Below are 19,268 nucleotides of genomic sequence, written 5' to 3'. Positions count from 1 at the left end.
TTTTTTACCTTTCCTTGTGATTATCTTAAAATTTACCCTTATCTCCTATGTTTGAATCATTCTTTTATTACTTGGCATCTCCTTGACTTCCTCTCCATTTTAAAGTTCTATGCCTACTCCATTTATTCCCTGTCTTATTGTTCTGACATTGTTGTTATTTACAGATTAACGTCTCTGGTTCCCTGTTGTAAATTTCTTAGTTTTGATTAATCTTTGAGAGTTCATTACCTAGGTTGGTATCTGGCTGATGTGGTCCTAGGTTCAGGCTGTTGTCTGATGTTTGTTTTCTAATCAAAGGGCTCCCTTTAATAATTCTTGTAAATTTGGCTTAGTTTTTACATATTCTGTTAATTTCTGTTTATCTGGAAATATCTTAATTTCACCATCATATCTGAGCGAAGGTTTTGCAGGATATAATATTCTTGGTTGACATTTTTATTCTTCTTTCAAGGTTTTATATATATCATCCCATTGCCTTCTTGCCTGCATAGCTTCTGCTGAGTAATCAGAGTTTAGTCTTAGCTTCCCTTTGTATGAGGCTTTTTGTTCCTCTTAAACTTCTCTCAGGATTCTTTCTTTGTCTTGGTTTCAGTGAGTGTGATTATGATATGCCTTCATGATTTTCATTTGGGGTCTATCCTATATGGGGTTTTGTCGAGCTTCTTGGCTGGTCAGCTTATCATCTTTCATGATATTAGGGAAGTTTCCTGTCAGTATTTCTTCAATGATCCTCTCTGTGTTTTCCATTTTCTCCTCATGTTCTGGAACTGTGAGCACTTGCAAATTTTTGCTTTTCATAGTATCCCACATCATTCTCAGGAATTCCTCATTTTTCTTCATTCTTTTCTCTAATATTTCCACAAACAAGTTGTTAGCCATGTGTTTGTCTTCAGTTTCACTGATCCTGTCTTATGTTTCAAACCTGCTCCTCAAATCTTTTATGACACTCTATTTCTGAAATCTTGTTGTTTATCTTTTGGATTTCTAATTGCTCTTTTTGTATGATTTCTGGTTGTGAATTTATTTTGACATATTTTCTGTATTATTTTCCTGAATTCTTTCATTGTTTTGTCTGTCTTTTCCATGATTGTGTCTATTTTGTCCTCATTTTTTCTTCTTTTCCCTTCAACTCTTGTATAGCTCTGAATATTAGAGATGTGAATTCCCTATCAGGTAGTTCCAGTATCTTTTCTTCTACCGGAAGTTCATCTGATGTTTTATTTTGGAAGCCTTGTGGAACCATCCTGTCTTTTTTTTTTTCCAAATATTTTTGATGTTGTCTGCTGTTTTGGGGACATTCAGTAGTTATTTTCTTCAATTATTGGTTGCAGATTTTTTCTTTCTTTTTTTTTTTTGTCCTGCTTTTTTGTTTCATTTGGTTATGTCTGAGCAGGTTCCTTTTTTTGTTTGTTCATCTGTAGGCAAGGTACTTCTCACTACTTGTCCAATGGAGAGGGCCAAGTGCTCAGCTATCATGCAGCTGGGCAGGTCCAGAGGAAGGGAGGGGACTGGTCCTTAGTGGCATGTACTGGGGACAACAGGGTGGGGATAGGGTCATTGCAGGGCAGGTTCTGGTAGACAGTGCCTGTGCTACTCACTGATGCGATGCTCACTGCACAGTGAAGATAGGTAGGGGGAGGGAGGAGGTTATGATGTGTGTACATAAGTGAGTTTTGGAAATAAAAGGAAGAGAAGAGAGAAAAAGAAGCCAAAAACAAAAACAAAAAACTACTGAGGGAGTCTGACATTGGAGTGGTGCAGGCCCAGGGAAGCCTTCTGTTGGTGGCTTTCTAGCGAGGCAATGAGGCACTGCCCATCAAGAAGGGACAGATACATCACACACAGTTAGGTGGGAGGTAGAAAGGAAAGGAAAGAAGGGACAGAGAGATAAGAACCTAGATAAAAAAGGAGAGAGAAAGGCACATGCAGCTAGGTGGTCAGGAGAAAGAAATGAAAGGAATATAGGGAGAGATGAGAAAATGAGAAAAAAGAAATGCCAGGTGGTTGGGAGGAAGGAAAGGAAGGAAGGTAGGGAGATACAAGAAACCAAGGGGGAAAAAAGAGAAGAAAGAAAAAAAAACGCCCCAGGGGAGCCCGCCAGAAGTGGGTCCCCAGCTGAGTGGCATTGCACAGCCCATCAAGAAGTAGCAGAGATGGAAAATGGCGCCAAGTGTTCAGGAGAAGGGTAAGGAAGGAAGGTAGAGAGAGACAAGAAACCAAATAAAAAAGAAGAAAGAGAAGAAAAAGGAAAAAAAAAATACCCCAAGGGAGCCCACAAGAGGTAGGTCACCAGCCACGTGCTATTGCACAACCCATCAAGAAGGAGCATAGATGGCACACGCACCATGTATTCAGGAGACAGGAAAAGAAGGAGAGTAGAGAGAGATGGGAAAATGAAAAATGAAGAAAAACAGAAAAAGAAAATGACCCCAGGTATCCTCCCAGCATGGGGGAGTGAACTCGGGAAGTGGTTCCCCAGCCAAGCGACACTTCACAGCCTGTCAAAACGGAGCAGAGATGGCACATGGAGCCAGGTGTTCTAGAAAAAGAAAGGGAAGGAGGTGAGAGAGAGAGAAGAAACAAACAAACAAACAAAAAAAGCCAAAAAAGGCAACAACAGCAACAAAAAATGACACTGAAGGAGCTGATCTGTGTGGGTGGGGTGAATCCAAGCAGCAAGAAGTAGGTACCTCCCCAATCTAGAGAAATCTGCCTGCCAGGAAGCAGCTAAGGCGAACCACGGGAAAGAAAGTTGGGGAATGGGAAAGTGTGTATTGCTAGTTACTGGGAGCTCTGTCTCCTGCTGGGAACTCCTTGAAGCTGTCTTCCTGTACTCCCTGTCCACTGTTCTTGGTGGCTGAGGAGTCCAAGATGGCAAATCCACACCGTGTTAGCTGATAGGGGCCTGCACTCCACATCTCTCTGTTTGGTGGAGTTCTTTATCCCTTCATTTGATGCTTAGTTTTCCAGGATTGACATTTGTCTCTGTTTTTTTCTACCTATTTTTTTAGTTCTTATCTCTGAAGGGATGGCGTGGTGCTTCAGTTTATAGTGTCATGTCGGCTCTGCCTCTGAAAAATATATTCCTGAGAAAGTTTTCCTAGAGAAACCAGAAAGAATTTGATAAAATGCCTTTTTTGCATGCTTAACAGGATCTTATGACACAGAGCAAATATCAAAATAGGGAAGGGACAGGATAACAGGATTATATAAAAGGGAAGACAATGAAAATACAGAAAGAGTTTTGGAATATGTACATACAATGCAAGAGTTACAGTCATCCTAGAGACACTGTACAAAGGAGGATAAAGAGCACAGAAAAAAATGAGAGCGATAAAGTAAGTGCTACAGCAGAAAGGAAATGGACATATTTTTATGTCTGCAAGTTTTAAGAAAGAAACAATTACATTACCAGATTTAAAATACACTTATGAAAAATTGTCACAAGACAATAAGACAAACTCAAAAACTTGAAGGGAAGTTTTTGAAAATGACAAGTTTTATTACCAGTCAATTTACATTTCCTTGTTTAGGGAAAAGAAAATGACACCTTCCCATTTAAATGGGCTCACGGTATAAACCATATATATATGTATATATTGTATGTGTACATATAGTATATGTATAAACTATATATATGTGTGTGTTTTTCTTGAAAAAGACATTAAAATGTTTCCTATCCTATCAAGGCAAGAGATGAATCAAAGTAAAGAACTGAAGAGGGAGAAAGTTATTATTAAATGGAAGGAATGCTTTCTGTCTTCATCACCAAAGGGCACCAAGAATAACTCTGGAAAAATGAATGATGCCTTAAAGAGTATAAAACTAGCTGTCCCAGCTCTACCATTGATTTACTATTTGAACTTGAACAAATTAATTGACTTTTCACATTTTTGATTTTTCATATATAACTGAACTTTGAATATAGTAATACTTATTTTACAGTTTATTTTATACTTTAAGTTGAAAGAATAAAAAAATGATTACTATGAAATGTAACTGTATGGTGCTTAAGACAAATGGGCTTGTTACTTATACTCACTACATCAGGAGCAGATGGTGCTGAAAGGAGAGGTACAGGCTGCACCGAAGGCATTGGTGAAAGACCAGGCTCCGGGAATCGGCAACATACTAATTGAGATGTTTCAATAAACGGATGCCGTGCTGGAAGTGCTCACCGGTTGCCAAGAAATTTGGAAGACAGCTACCTGGCCAACTGACTGGAAGAGATCCATATTTATACCTATTCCAAAGAAAGATGATCCAACAGAATGTGGAAATTATTAAACAATATAATTAATATCATATGAAAGTAAAATTTTGCTGAAAATCTTTCAAAAGCGGCTGCAACTGTACATCAACAGGGAACTGCCAGAAATTCAAGCTGGATTCGGAAGAGCGTGTGGAACCAAAGATATCATGGCTGATGTCTGATAGATCCTGGCTGAAAACAGAGAATACCAGGAACATGTTTACTTGTGTTCATTGACTATGCAAAGGCATTCAACTGTGTGGATCATAACAAATTATGGATAACATTGGGAAGAATGGGAATTTCAGAACACCTAATTGTGCTATGAGGAACCAATACATGGATTAAGGAGCAGTTTTTTGAAAAGAAAAAGGATATACTGCATGGATTAAAGTCAGGTAAGGTGAGTGTCAGAGTTGTATCCTTACACCATACTTATACAATCTGTATGCTAAGCAAATAATTCAAGAAGCTGGGCTATCTAAAGAAGAAAGGGGTATCAGGATTGGAGGAAGACTCATTAACAACCTGTGATATGCAGATGACACAACCTTGCTTGCTGAAAGTGAAAAACTTGAAGTACTTACTGATTAAGATCAAAGACTAGAGCCTTCGGTATGGATTACACCTCAGCATAAGAAAAACAAAAGTCCTCACAACTGGACCAATATGCAACATCATGATAAACAGAGAAAAGATTGAAGTTGTAGAGGGTTTCATTTTACTTGGATCCACAGTCAACAACCATGGAAGCAGCAGTCAAGAAATTAAACAACTTACTGCATTGGGCAACGCTGCTGCAAGAGACCTCTGTAAAGTATTGAAAAGCAAATATCTAGCCTTGAAGACTAAGGTGTACCTGCCCCAAGTCACGATGTTTTCAATCGTCTCATGTGCATGTGAAAATTGAGCGATGAACAAGGAATACCAAAGAATTAATGCCTTTGTATTGTGGTGCTGGTGAAGAATATCGAATATAACATGGACTGCCAGAGGAACCTTTGCAGCAAAGGACTTCTTTAAAGTGTTGAAGAGCAAAGATGTCACCTTGAAGACTAAGATGCACCTGACCCAAGCCATAGTATTTTCAATTGCATCATATGCATGTGAAAGCTGGACAATGAATAAGGAAGATTGAAGAAGAATTGATGCCTTTGAATTGTGGTGTTGGTGAAGAATATTGAGTATACCATGGACTTCCAGAAGAACGAACAAATCTGTCTTGGAAGAAGTACAGCCAGAATGCTCCTTAGAAGCAGGGATGGCAAGACTGTGTCTTACATACTTTGGACATGTTGTCAGGAGTGATCAGTCTCTGGAGAAGGACATCATGCTTGGCAAAGTACAGGGTCAGCGTAAAAGAGGAAGACCCTCAACGAGGTGGATTGACACAGTGGCTGCAGCAATGGGCTCAAGCATAACAACGATTGTAAGGATGGCACAGGACAGGGCAGTGTTTTGTTCTGTTGTGCATAGGGACACTCTGAGTTGGAGTCGACTCAAAGGCACCCAACAACAACAACAAGAGTCAGAAGAACTAACAAATCTGTTTTGGAAAAAGTACAGCCAAAATATTCCTTAGGAGCAAGGATGGTCAAACTTTGCCTCATGTACTTTGGACATGTTATCAGGAGGGGCCATTCCCTAGAGAAGGACATCATGCTGGTAAAGTACAGAGTGTCAGCAAAAAGGAGGAAGATCCTCAAGGAGATGGATTTACACAGCAGCTGCAATAATGGGCTGAAGCATAACAATGATTGTGAGGATGGCTAAGTACTGGGCATTGTTTGATCAGTTCTACATAGGGTCGTTATGAGTTGGAACAGGCTCGATGACACCTAACAACAACAATAATAAAGGCCTAGATTGCCTTTAAGAGACTGTTCGTGGAATTATGGATGTCAACGACAATTCTGGTGAGGGCTTAGAAGGAAATGAGGAGTGCTGTAACACCAGAGACTGAGCAGACCGTGAGAAGCAGGAACAGAGGAACTGCAGCAGCGGAACAAGGAGACCGGTGCTAGCCAATCCAAGGAGTGAAAGAGCTGAGTGTCTTCTGGCCCAGGTTTTCTGCTGGAGTGGGGTGCATCCAGGCATTTACTAGTAGAGCTAAAGAACTTTGGAATACTTGCCCCGGTAGGCAGACACTGGGCCAGGCCAAGGGCCTGAAGGGCCAAGAGGCCAAGGAGCCAGGAAGCAGAAGCTGGAGAGATGAGAAGCGCAGGAAGCAGAGTTGCCTCCATCTCAAAGGGTTGGGTCACAACTTCTAGGGTCTCAAAGGCTATAGCTAAGACCTTTGTGGTTTAGAAGGGTGGGGTCACAGCCTCTTAGATTTCAGAGTCAGATCTTCACCAACTCTGTTCAGAGTGTGGGGCTGCCCTATAGGAGTGCTAGTGGGATGGGGCCAGATCCACTGTCCAAAGCTGAGAGGGTGGGGCTTCCATGCCCAAGAGGCAGAAGAATGGGACCTGCCAGGGCCTAGTGTGTGGTAACCACTCAGATGGCCTAGGAGAATGAGGCCTCCAAAATCTGAGGGAGCAGAGTTGCTGCCCCAGTGGACCTGGTAGGTGGAAATGAAGCCCAAGGCTGAGGGGCTTCCACCCAGAAACCAGAGAGTGTGGCCAACACCCAGAGTCTGAAGGGCATAGCCATTGACTAAATGGTTTTAGAGAATAGAGGATTATTTTCTATATTTGAGAGCTGATGTAATATGTTCTGCTGACTTGCTTGATGTCTGTTAGCATTTCTTTCCCTTCAATTTATCTCATTTGTAATGAAAATGTCTACTTTGTGCCTATTCTAACATTGTAGAACCAGGAGGGGAGCAAGTTCTTTGGACCCAGGGTTTCTGAACTGAGAAGCTTCTAGCCCAGGGAAGATTGATAACAAGGACCTTCTCCCAGAGCTGACAGAGACAGAAAGCCTTCCCCTGGAGCTGGCACCCTGAATTTGGACTTCTAGTCTCCTAGACTATGAAAAAATACGTTTCTGTTGGTTAAAGCCATCCTCTTATGGTATTTCTGTTATAGCAGCACTAAATAATTAAGACATTCTATTAAAACTATCTTGAAGAATCCTTCTTGGCTTCTTCCAAGCTGCCCCTTCACCTCTATAAATATGTCCCCTTAGGATATCCCTCATATTTCTCCAAACTATCATACCTTAATTGAATTCATTTCTGGATCCAGTTTGAGAGTTTTGTATCGATAAATATTTGGGATCATTGCAAATAGACTTCTGGAATGTTAGACTGTCTAGAATGACCAACTTGTTCACCCTTCTCAGGTTCTTGTCCCATGTGCCTCATCCAATTGTGTACATGTTGGTAAATTCACTGGCCTTTACATTTTTTTTGTATCTCACCCTGATATAAAAAAATAACCTCACTCTAAATCCAAGGATAATTTTTCTTCCTTTGGAGTTCAGTTTCCTCATCTGCTGTTTGAAATTGTTTGTAAGCAAGATCAGTCATGGCAGAAGTGTAAGCCATGTGCTCATGTAACTTATTGTTCCTGGTAAGTCTAGATACGGTTCTAAATATACGCTTGTAATTGATGATACTTTGGTGAAAATCATGCAATTTTATTATATTTTAAATCAATACCTAGGGGTAGAATTGTTAGATTATGATTTATAGTAGCTTTAGTAGACATTGGTAGATACTAACAGTATTTCATAGTTTTTGGTAATTTTACACTACTTGCAACAATAGATGAGTCAAAAGAAAATTACCATCTAGTCAATTCTGACTCATAGCAACCCTATAGGACAGAGTACAATTGTCGCATAGGGTTTCCAAGGACTGATAGATTTGAACTGCTGGCCTTTTAGTGAGCAGCCAAGCTCTTAACCAACTAGTATGCAACTAATACATCCTTCATATTAGTAATTTGCTTTTTTTTCCTCCCTATTTTCTCTTTTTTTTAATCATCATAGACATTTCCGACCTTAATTAGTCTCTTTGAAGAATCAAACTTTGGCTTTAATTCAACTTTAATTAACATTCTTTTTAGTACTGTTAGTTGTGTCAATAATTTCATTTCTTATTCTTGTTATGTTCTTAGATTTTGATAATGAGGATATACTTAGGTCACTGATTATGAAACTTTCTTGTTTCTTAATGACAGAAATGGTATTAATACACATTCTACATGTTTTCAAAAGGGTAAACAGAGATTATGAACATATTAAAGCCAATAAATTCAACAGTTTAGGTAGAATTGACAAATCATTTGAATGATATGAACAACCAAAGTTCGTCAAAAAAATAAATTATAGGTAATCTCAGCAGCACTTTTTTCTTAAAGAAATTAAATGCTTGTTTCAACTCTTCCGAAAAGGAAACCTCCTGTCCATGTATCTTCAGTGCTGAATTCTAAAAAACACTAAAGAAGAAATAATGTCAATTCTACACAAACTCTTCCAGAAAATAGAGCAGAAGATAATACATCTGAACTCATCTATTAGACCGCTGTTTCTCTGATACTTATAAATTATAGGAGCTTATGTTTACCTTGGAGCCCTGGTGGTGCAGTGGTTAAGCATTCAGCTGCTAACCAAAATGTTGGCAGTTTGGATCCACCAGCTGTTCCTTGGAAACCATATGGAGCAGTTCTAATCTGTGCTATAGTGTTGCTATGAGTCAGAATCAACTTGACGGCAACAGGTTTTTTTTTTATTTTTAACTTTGTTAAGATTTTCTACATAGATAATCATAGTATCACATGTGAATATAGACAGTTAACTTATTCCTATTCCATCATGGTGGCTACTTTTTTTTTTAAGTGAGCTTAGCATTTTTGCTGGGTATAAAATCAGCATAAAATTTATATTTTAGTGCTAGTAACAAATAATCAGAAATTTAATTTACAAACATACATTTTATAGCATTAAGATATACATAAGATTATTTCTGAACAAACATGGGCAGCATATGTATTGAAAACTATAGAAATTTACTGAGAAAATATAAAGAGCTCAATACATAAAAAAGATATATTTTGTTCATAAACTGGACAATACATTTTGAAGTTGTCAGTTCTTCCCAAAAACATCTCTAGGACAAAGCAATCTCATACCAAAATCTGAACAAGCATATCCTTTTTTTGAAATTTACAAACTCATTCTAATAAAATACATATGAAAATATGAAGAATATAGATAAGTGCCCACATCTCTGAAACTCTGTGTAGTTAGAAGTCTTCCAGTACCTGATTTCAAAATCGTGTGATATTTTCATAAAGAAAAACAAGTAGATCAGTGGACCAGAAGAGAGAATCCAAGAGTTGGCCTATATATCCATATATCTGTAAAACAGTGCCTGGGGAGTGTCTGTTGACAAGGGAAAAGTAAAATCAAGACCAACAGCCCAAGGCTGATTCCCATGAGGTGGAGGTCAGAAATGCTTTCTGTCTCTTCCATCTTTATCAGTTCTGACACCAACTTTCCCTTCCACTGCACCCTTTACTTCTCTGCTGGATTTAAGGATTCATTGCAATGGCCACACATAGCTCTCAGACCATACTTACAATTGTGAGGCTTATTAGGGAAGTAACAGTTTACAATTCAGGCTCAGGAACACTCAGGTATACACTTCTTTCATCAGGATAGCCCCTTTCCAGTATGCTTACAGGCACACCTCTCCCTGGCCCTGTCTCTGCCCAAAGACACTTAGCTCTATCCCTCCATGGGTCAGGGAGCCCACTGTGTGGGTCAGGAAGCCCACTCTGCTATCTCCTGTGGGTCTGTCCTTCCTTGATGGTGGTGGGCTCTTGTCTTTTCCAACTCTAGGATGGCTCACCTGAAGCCAGCAGGATGACAAAACTGTCCAATCCCTTTGGTGGGCCACAATTACCCTATCACACAGCCCCGCCCAATCGCTTTGGGAGTTACATGACCATGGCTAAAAAGGCCACACACAAGTAATCAATCTTAGAGCAATATCTATATATCTGCATAACTATACATCTATGTTGCCATTAAAAAAAAAAAAAATTTTTTTTTTTTTTTTAGGTGCCATTAAGTCAGTTTCAACTCGTAGCAACCCTATGTACAACAGAATGGAGCACTGAGTGGTCCTGTGCCATCCTTACAATCATTGCTATGTCTGAACCCATTGTTGCAGCCACTGTGTGTCAATGCTATATATGTGTATGTATATAATCAGCTAATTTTTACCAAATGTCTGTCATCAATTCATTAGAAAAATGATTGTCTTTCCAACAAATGGTGATGGGTCAACTGGATATCCTTAAGTACCGATAATAAAATGAACTTTAATGCATACCACACACCTCACACAAAATTATTTCAAAGTGGATCATAGACCTACAGGAATATGTAAAAGTATTGAGTACTTAGAATATACTTAGGAGAATATTTTTATGACTTTGGATCAAGTACATAATTTTAAAATATGACTCTAACCACATGATCCATAAAGAACTAATAATTGGACTGTATAACATTAAAACTTTATTTCAGAACAATTGGAGATGACCAGAGATCAGTTATTCTGTAATTGATGTATTTGCATGGGTCTCTATGGAGAATCCTGGTGTGTGTGTTTGTGTGTGTTGGGAGGCAGGGAACTAAGACTGACTAGAGATATGACCAGCTGTCTCCTTCTGTGGATTGATACAGCCTAGCTTGAGCAAATCTTGATCAACACTGGAATTTTTTTGAAGTGGTCAACAAGGTTCCGGTACCCTTAATTCTGAATAGCTAGAATCTTTCATCTACTCACAGTTGTTTAACTTTGAAAATATGGAAGAAATACTGAGCTTAGAAATACTCTGCTTCTCGTGCATACTAAATGTTTGAGCTAGTTTTTTAGTCTTTGGAAGCTTTGGTACTCTTATCTGCATAATAGACCAGTTCTTATGTCAAAATATGCATTGTTGTGGGTACTAGATGATGTAATAAAGCACTGCATAATTGCTTAATATAGTCAGGCTGTTATTATTGTTGCTAAGTAGATTGATCTGAACTAGTTAAGGTACTGTAAAAATTGAGTTCTTGAAGTTTTACATATATGAAAAAACTTTTAAAGTATGGGTTTTTATATGTTAGAAAGAGGGAAAGGGGCTAACTGAATTTCAGAGTGTGCAGGTTGTGATGAGCCTAAACCACTTGTAAATATTCAGTGACATAGGAAAAAGAACTGAGTGGTAAAGAGAATAACAGCTTTCCCGCACTTTGCATGTTGATTTCCTCTCATTTTTCCGTATGTTTTTATACTGAATAATGTATCTTTTCCTCTTACCATATGTGTGGGGCAAAGATGTCACATCTATGCCTTTTTTTTTTTTTTTGTCTGATTCCCCAACCGTCTATTCCCTGACTACAAATAACGTGGTCCCAGTCAAGATCTGGAGTCCTGGTGGCACAGTGGTTAAGAGCTACGGCTGCTAACTCAAAAAAGCTCGGAAATTCGAACCCACCAGTCGCTCCTTGGAAACTCTATGAGGCGGGTTCTACTCTGACCTATTGGGTCTCTATGGGTTGGAATTTACCTGATGGCAACGGGTTTTATTTATTTATTAATTGGTAGCCATGATCTTACAGGTCACTGACTTTATTGGTCTGTCTACTTCTAAACACCTAGGTTACTTTTTATAGTAATCCATAAAAAAAAAAAAAAAATCCATATTAGACTGTAAATTCCTGTCTTTGGTTCTCTCTATCCTACCTCATCACAGATTTCCTGATGGCAGACCTAATATTATTCCAGGCTACATTATTTTTCCTCCTATTCTTCAGAAAGCTAGATGAGCACAGAGTCAGAAGGGTTTTCTGAACTGTTCTTTGACTAACTATAACATGTTGAGGTCTCTATAGAAAGTAAAGTTAGGACCAGAAAATGCCCAGAGGTACCAGGACCATTATGGTGGACAGCCAATTAATGCTATTTGGTAATGACATGCTTAGAAATGCTTTTGGGAATATGATTACATAGAGCTTTCAAAGACTTATTAATTCACCATTGTCACATAAGTTTATATTCTGCTCTTCTCCCGAAATTTCCTTCTGGCATATGCATCAAACAGATGACTCCTAGGAATTAAATATGTGTGTTAGATTTTGGAGGAATTTCAAAGCTCCTTTTGTTTATTTTTTAGTCTTAGGTAGTGTTAAGATATTAAATCTGCATTGAAAAGTCCAGCCTTGCTTTTCTATGGAATATAGACCCACTTTTCTTTGCATCCCTGATGGTTTAGTGGATATGTCAAGTCCACTAACCCTTGTAAATCCGTAACATGTTCTGAAGGGTTTTCTGATTTTATAAATATTTTTAGAGAATTAACCTAAGTGTGCTTGAATTATTGGTTTGTAATTCTCTGCACTTTATTTGATTTAGATGCTGCGGAAAAATTACCAGGGAGAAATTTTTTTCTGATACAGCCTAAAGCTACCCAAATCAGACTTGATGGTCAGTGAATTACCATGCTGCCTTGGTTTGGGGAAAGCCCATCAAACATGTTTACACAGAGTATGTACTATTAGTCTTTATTCCACCTATTTTCTTTCTTAAAGCTATAACTTCTCTTGAATTATATGTTAATTTGATTAGTATAAAAAAGTTAGAGCATACTTTAGTTTTAAATATACTCAAACAATAGCAATTGAGAGCAGTAGAGTTTAAGTTAACCAAATCTTTAAGTTGGCAGTGAGCTTCACTGAGTCCCGCTCTAGTGCTAATATATCTTCCTTGATATTCATATCAAAGAATAACCTTATTTATGCTTGAATATTTACAATATTGAAGAATTTCTCATATTCCAATAGACATCCCATCCTAAAGATTAGATTCATCTGTGTCAACTAAGGTAAGTTTGTAGCATGGCATGAATCCTCTACTAGAAAATGTAACTGGTGGTGGAAATTGTACTTTAACTAAAAAAGCATCTGTTCTCATCATGCTGAGAGAACACCAAAAAGGGAATGCAGAATTTATTCAATACTACCAAAGAAATAAGTTAATCGTTTGACTAGATTCTTTTTAGTACAAGAAAAAAAAATTCATTTTAGTGGTTAATGTTAAGAAATACTCCAAAACAGCCAATCTGTCATCAGAGTAACTTATTATTTTTTTAACTAAAGGACTGTTTAAATTGCAGTTTACCTGATCATCTTCTTTAAATATATGCTTTTTTGGGGGGAGGACGGGTTGTTTATATCCTTCTTGAACTTGATTATATATATCTGCAAGGTAGCTTCAGTAGTTGGTAAACTAACTTCTCACACAAAGAAGAGGGGAAATAAAAGTAAAATAATCTGTGTGCCATGAACTGTGTATGATACTGGAGTATTTATATCACCTCCTGTATTTATCATTATATTCCTGAATGATCAGTTGCATAGATGAGGAAAATGAGGCTTAAAGAAAATTACCCCCAAGATTCATAACTGGTCAGTTTATTTAAAGACCTCAATAGTTCTACCTCTCTCTGGGTGCCGCTTAAAAAGTAGTTGACTAACCTTTCTTTCTTTTCATCAATTATGATTTCACTTCTCTCCTAGGAGTTTTCCTTACTATCTACAAGGACAAGAAATATTATTTGTTTTTGTATCAGTAGTTCTTTCTCACCTATCTGTATTTTTATTCCGGTATACCTTTGCTAACAGCAGTCATCATAATAGCATGCTCCCAGAGAGGATGAGATTTTAAGAACTATTAGATTAAACACCTGTGATGATCTAGAAAACAAGTAAACATCTTGACTGACTAAATTTACATTTTGGTAAAACTAAAAGAAAATTATTTTAAATTGAGTTACAATTGGAGAATTGTCTGAGCATGTTTGGATAACTTGTCAACATGCATGTTTCCTGTCATCCATGCCCCTCATCCCATCACACTCTGCTCTTAAGCAAAACCAGACAGAGTGAGAATTGAGATATGTAGCTTCTAGTATCCACAGAATGTTACTTTCTAACCTTGAAAATTTACTTAGATTCTCTTGATTTTTGTCTGTTTTCTTGAAAAACAGGGATTTGGATTAATCAAGCAATGCCTACTTACAAATTGTTTACCAGCTTATTCATGTTATAATTATCTTTAAATCAATTTGTTTCAGGTAAATAAATATATTTGAAAAATAAACATTACATCTTCTAATAAACAAGAAAGCAGTGTTAGTTATAAGAAGAAAAAATAGGCTAATGAACCAAAAAATATTAAAATATATTTACTTATTTTTAAGAGCTGAACATTATGAGCTTGATAATTATTTTTAGTTTGTTAAAAATGAAGGAATGAGCCCCTTGTAGCTGTAGTGAAGTCATAGTAGGAACAAGCTGAGACTTTCTCCTTGATGAAATGAAATTTTTGAATATCAGTTAAAAATAGAATTAGTTTTCTCACAGTACGAAAGCATTCTTATGAAAGCATTCTGTGTTTTAAGAAATATCTGGGCGGCCAACTAACTGTAACGTTAGATCCTGACTAAGGCAGGAGGTAGCTCCCCTGGGTGCCTTACAATTTCTCGTAACTGGATAAAATAGCCATTGGAAGTACATTCTTTCTATTTTGTGTCCGATGCCCAAATGTCTCAAGATTAAGCAAAAGGTATATGTGATTTGTGAGTTTGTTATTATTCATTCATAACTGACAACTAAGTTTGTCTTAGTTATATTTGTTACAATCTTCTTTTATTGACTTCTGTTGCCTGGAATGCATATAAAAGCAAGAAATTGCTAGCAGAGCCCTTAAAATATGCACTTTTCAAAACTTGAGCAATTCTATTGTTTTATCTTTCCTTTTGCCTTCACAAACTTGAATAACAATATGTTACCAAAAGTACTTTTTAACATGTGAAATGTAAACAGGAGAAATGAATTAATTTGCTGATTATTTTTTACAGCTCCAGTCATTAATTGAAATTCTTTTCTGGACACTTTTAAATATAACTAACTCTACATTGCTTAAACCCATTGGCAATGTTTACTTACATGGCAACCAAAAGTACATGCTACGTATACTAAAGTTCGGCAATTTAAGTTGGGGTGTTTTAAACATACTTAAATTTCCTGAGCACACACTCCCAGATAATTCAGGGGTGGTGAACCAGATCGTGCTGTGAGATGGAAAGTAGAACAAGGCACACGCTCATTTAAAAATAGGCAATTTTAAAAAATGTTATTAAGTAGATTAAGTATTTGTTATCAACATCATATAATTAACAGTAAAAAATGTTTCCTTCTTGATCAGGGTAATAAAAATATTTTTAAAACTTAGTGGTAAATTAAATAAAATACAAAATTATTCCAATATAAAATCATTTCACAGTAGATTTGTAAAATAAGACAATATAAAAGAAGGAGCCTAATTCTATAAACACAGAATAATTAATATTAACTTCAATTCATACTAATCCATTTTTGGTATATTTTATATTATTGTTATCATACTACTCATTTTGGTTAGCATTTATGTTTTCTTTATTTTCAGATACTCAACTCAATTGTTTATAACATACACTAAACTGATAAAAAAAAAAAAACCTGATAGATATGGAAAATCAGAGAAACATCTCAGAATTCATTCTTCTGGGACTTTCTTATGATCCAAATTTGCAACTATTTTGCTTTGCACTATTCTTATTCTGCTATGTTGCCCTCTTGGTAGGAAACCTTCTGATTCCAGTTTCCATTCAATGTAGCTCCCTTTTTCACCAACCAATGTACTATTTCCTTAGCCACTTGTCTTCTATGGATATCTGCTATACCTCTAGTGTCACACCCAAACTGATTGGTGACCTACTGGTGGAGACAAAATCCATCTCTTATGGTAATTGCATGCTACAGGTCTTCACCATGCACTTCTTTGGCAGTATCAAGGTCTTCATTCTTACCGCTATGGCCTTTGATCGCTGTGTTGCCATCTGCAAACCTCTCCACTACCTGATTTTCATGAACAGAACAAGATGTAATCTTATTGTCTTAGCTGCCTGGGCTGGTGGAGCAGTCCATTCCTTTCCTCGATTATCTATGACAATCCGGTTGCCCTTTTGTGGAGCTAATGAAATTGATCACTATTTTTGTGATATCTTCCCTTTGCTAAAAGTTGCCTGTACTGATACCTATATCACTGGTGTTCTTGTAGTTGCCAATTCAGGCATGGTTGCCTTAGTAACCTTTGTTGTCTTATTTGTTTCTTATGTCATTATATTATTCACTTTAAGAAATCACTCAGCTGAGGGAAGACGCAAAGCCCTGTCTACCTGTGGGTCTCATATTACTGTGGTAGTCTTGTTTTTTGGGCCTTCAATCTTTGCCTATCTTAGAACTCCTACCACATTCCCAGAGGATAAAGTATTTGCTCTATTTTACACCATCATTGTTCCTATGTTCAATCCCTTAATCTATACCCTGAGAAATACAGAGACGAAAAATGCCATGAGAAAAGTTTGGTGTCAAGCTTATTTTCAAAGGGGGCTAACAGTTAATGTGAAGAAGACTACTAGCTAAACAACTTTACAAAATGAAGTTGCTAATTGTGAAACAGAAATGTTAGAAACTATCTCATAGTTTACGTTTCCATTATATCATGAGGGGATTAAATGAAGGAACTAAGATTTACAAGTTAAAACAATATACAAATCAAATACTAATCTACCATGTAAAAATTAATAGAAAACTTAGTTAATTGAGAAAAACAAACAAACAAACCCAGTGCCGTCGAGTCAATTCCGGCTCATAGTGACCCTATAGTTAATTTAGTTAATTGAAGGAGTGGAATATTAAGGTGGTATAGGAAGAGTTATTGTTGTTAGGTGCCATCTAGTTGGTTCCGACTCATAGGAAGAGTTAGCTGCATGAAATGTCTTCTGGACTATACCAATTAAAATGACGATATACTGAGCAGCGAATTTTAATGCAAACAATTTTTGATGATTAAACAACTGCAATGCCATTATTTCATTTAAAACTTTAGAATTGGGTGCAAGACCATATGTTGATATGCATTCTTTGGTAATGAAGAAGTTAAAATCTCTAAATTATATGCTAATTTTTTGTTGCTGCTAGTATATTGACCTACACGTACTCTAATGGCTGAATCAGTGTAGTAGAATCTTTTTTGAAATAGTGTGTCAGTTTTCCTGAGTTTCAAGTATGAAAATAATGATAACTATTTTTTTTTTTTAGTAGAGGCAGAGTGAAATCAGTTATTCAGAATGTTGAAAACATACTCAATGCTATTCCACCCATTGGCTAAAATGTTTAAACATTTCTATAAATTTTCTGATATTTTTAATTATAAAATTGAAGTGTTGACTCACCCTTACCTGCCTAATATTGGTAAGAAATATCTAGTTATTGGATTCAGAACTGACGACCTTTCCTGCTAAAAAAAGCATGAAGAAATTAGAAACTGTCTAAAAACCAGTCATTCAATCAGACAAGGACCATATCAACCAGCAAACAAATAAACAAGCAAACAAACAAAAAACAGCAACCAAAAAACACTATGGCACAACGGGCAAAATAAATCATCTTATAACTATCTTGAAGAGGACATTTCTGAGAAAAATTTCCTAGGGAAACCAGAAGAAATATTGATCAAATGTCATTTTTTGGGGGGGTATCTTCAATGGAACTAAAAAAAAAAAAATGTGTCTTAAGAAACAGAGCAGATATCAAAATGACGAGGTGGCTGGGTAACTAGAGATAATGAAAATAGAGATACAGAGCTGTTGTTGTTAGGTGCAGTGGAGAGGGTTCCGACTCCTAACGACCCTACCACCTTACGTACAACAAAACAAAACACTGCCCGATCCTTCGCCATCCTCAGAACCATCGTTATGCTTTAGCCCATTGTTGCAGCCATTGTGTCAATCCAACCAGCCAAGGAACATAACAACTAGCAAACAAAGAAACAAAACAAAAAGCAGCAATCAAAAACCACTGTGGCACAACGGGCAAAATAAATCCTCTTGTAACTACCTCGAAGAGTTCTAGAATATGTAAATATAATGCAAGCATTAGTTATTCCAGAGCCATTATACAAAGATAAAGAGCAGAACAAATAATGAAGAGGACAGAATTAAGTAGACCTCTTATAGCCAAGAGGAATTGGACAAATCACTATAATGGCAAGTTTTAATGAAGAAACAAAAATATGGTCAGATTTAAAATTTTATTCTGAAAAACCATTTGAGTAAGACAAAGTCAAAAGTTCGAGGGGAAGATTTTGAAAATGACAAATTTTTGTACCAGTCAATTTGTATTTCCTTGTTTAGGGAGAGAAAATAAAAGTTTCCCATTTAAATGAATTCATGGTATAAACAATACCCTCTTTCTTGAAGAAAAAACCTTTTCCTAATAAGGCAAGGGGTGAATCAAAGTAAAGAACTGAGATGGAAGCAGTTGAGGTTAAAAGGGATTGATAGTCTCTCTGTTTATCCCCAGAAAGCATCTGGACTGGAGGAAGTGAATGATGTATCTTAAAGAGTATACAACTAGTTGTTCTCCGAGCTCTATTACTTTTCTACTGTCTGAAATTGACCAAATTAAATAACTTCTGGTGTTTAAAAATTTTTTTTGTCTATTACTAAAACTTTGAATGTTATAATACTTATTTCACATGAACTTGAAAAAATAAAATAATAATGCCTATGAAATGCAACTGTTCAGCGCTTAAGATACATGGAATTAATGCAACTGTTCAGCGCTTAAGATACATGGAATTATTTATCTAGGGAATTCAACTATTACATGAAAAGAAGCCCAATGATTTCTGTGGGTATTTGTAAGCATGGCCCTGCACTCCTGCTTTGATTTCCTCTACATTCTTGAACAAGAAAATGCCATTATTACTTGTTTTGCCTTCCAAACTATTTTTTTTTTACTTGAACTACATTACACAAGCATCCTAACTAAGAAGGAGTACTTCTAATTAAACTGCACTCTGTTCTGTTGTCTACAAATGGTTACCAAAGGAGTTGGCAGGTTTAGTCTCCCCTGAATCCGTACTAAAATATTTTCAGAAATCATGCTCACCTCGCTTTAGCGT

General features: G+C 36.8%; 1 protein-coding gene across 1 annotated transcript; it reads left to right on the top strand.

Annotated features, from left to right (window-relative positions):
• The first annotated feature begins 15,766 nt into the window (after positions 1-15,766).
• LOC126063811 (olfactory receptor 4P4-like) lies at positions 15,767-16,723 on the top strand. The gene has a single exon (XM_049862188.1). The coding sequence runs from the start codon at positions 15,767-15,769 to the stop codon at positions 16,721-16,723; it is 957 nt and encodes a 318-aa protein (XP_049718145.1).
• The last annotated feature ends 2,545 nt before the right edge of the window (positions 16,724-19,268 follow it).

Source organism: Elephas maximus, chromosome 20, assembly GCF_024166365.1.
Source record: "Elephas maximus indicus isolate mEleMax1 chromosome 20, mEleMax1 primary haplotype, whole genome shotgun sequence".
Classification (NCBI taxonomy): domain Eukaryota; kingdom Metazoa; phylum Chordata; class Mammalia; order Proboscidea; family Elephantidae; genus Elephas; species Elephas maximus.
This window is presented reverse-complemented; position numbering and strand designations above follow the sequence as displayed.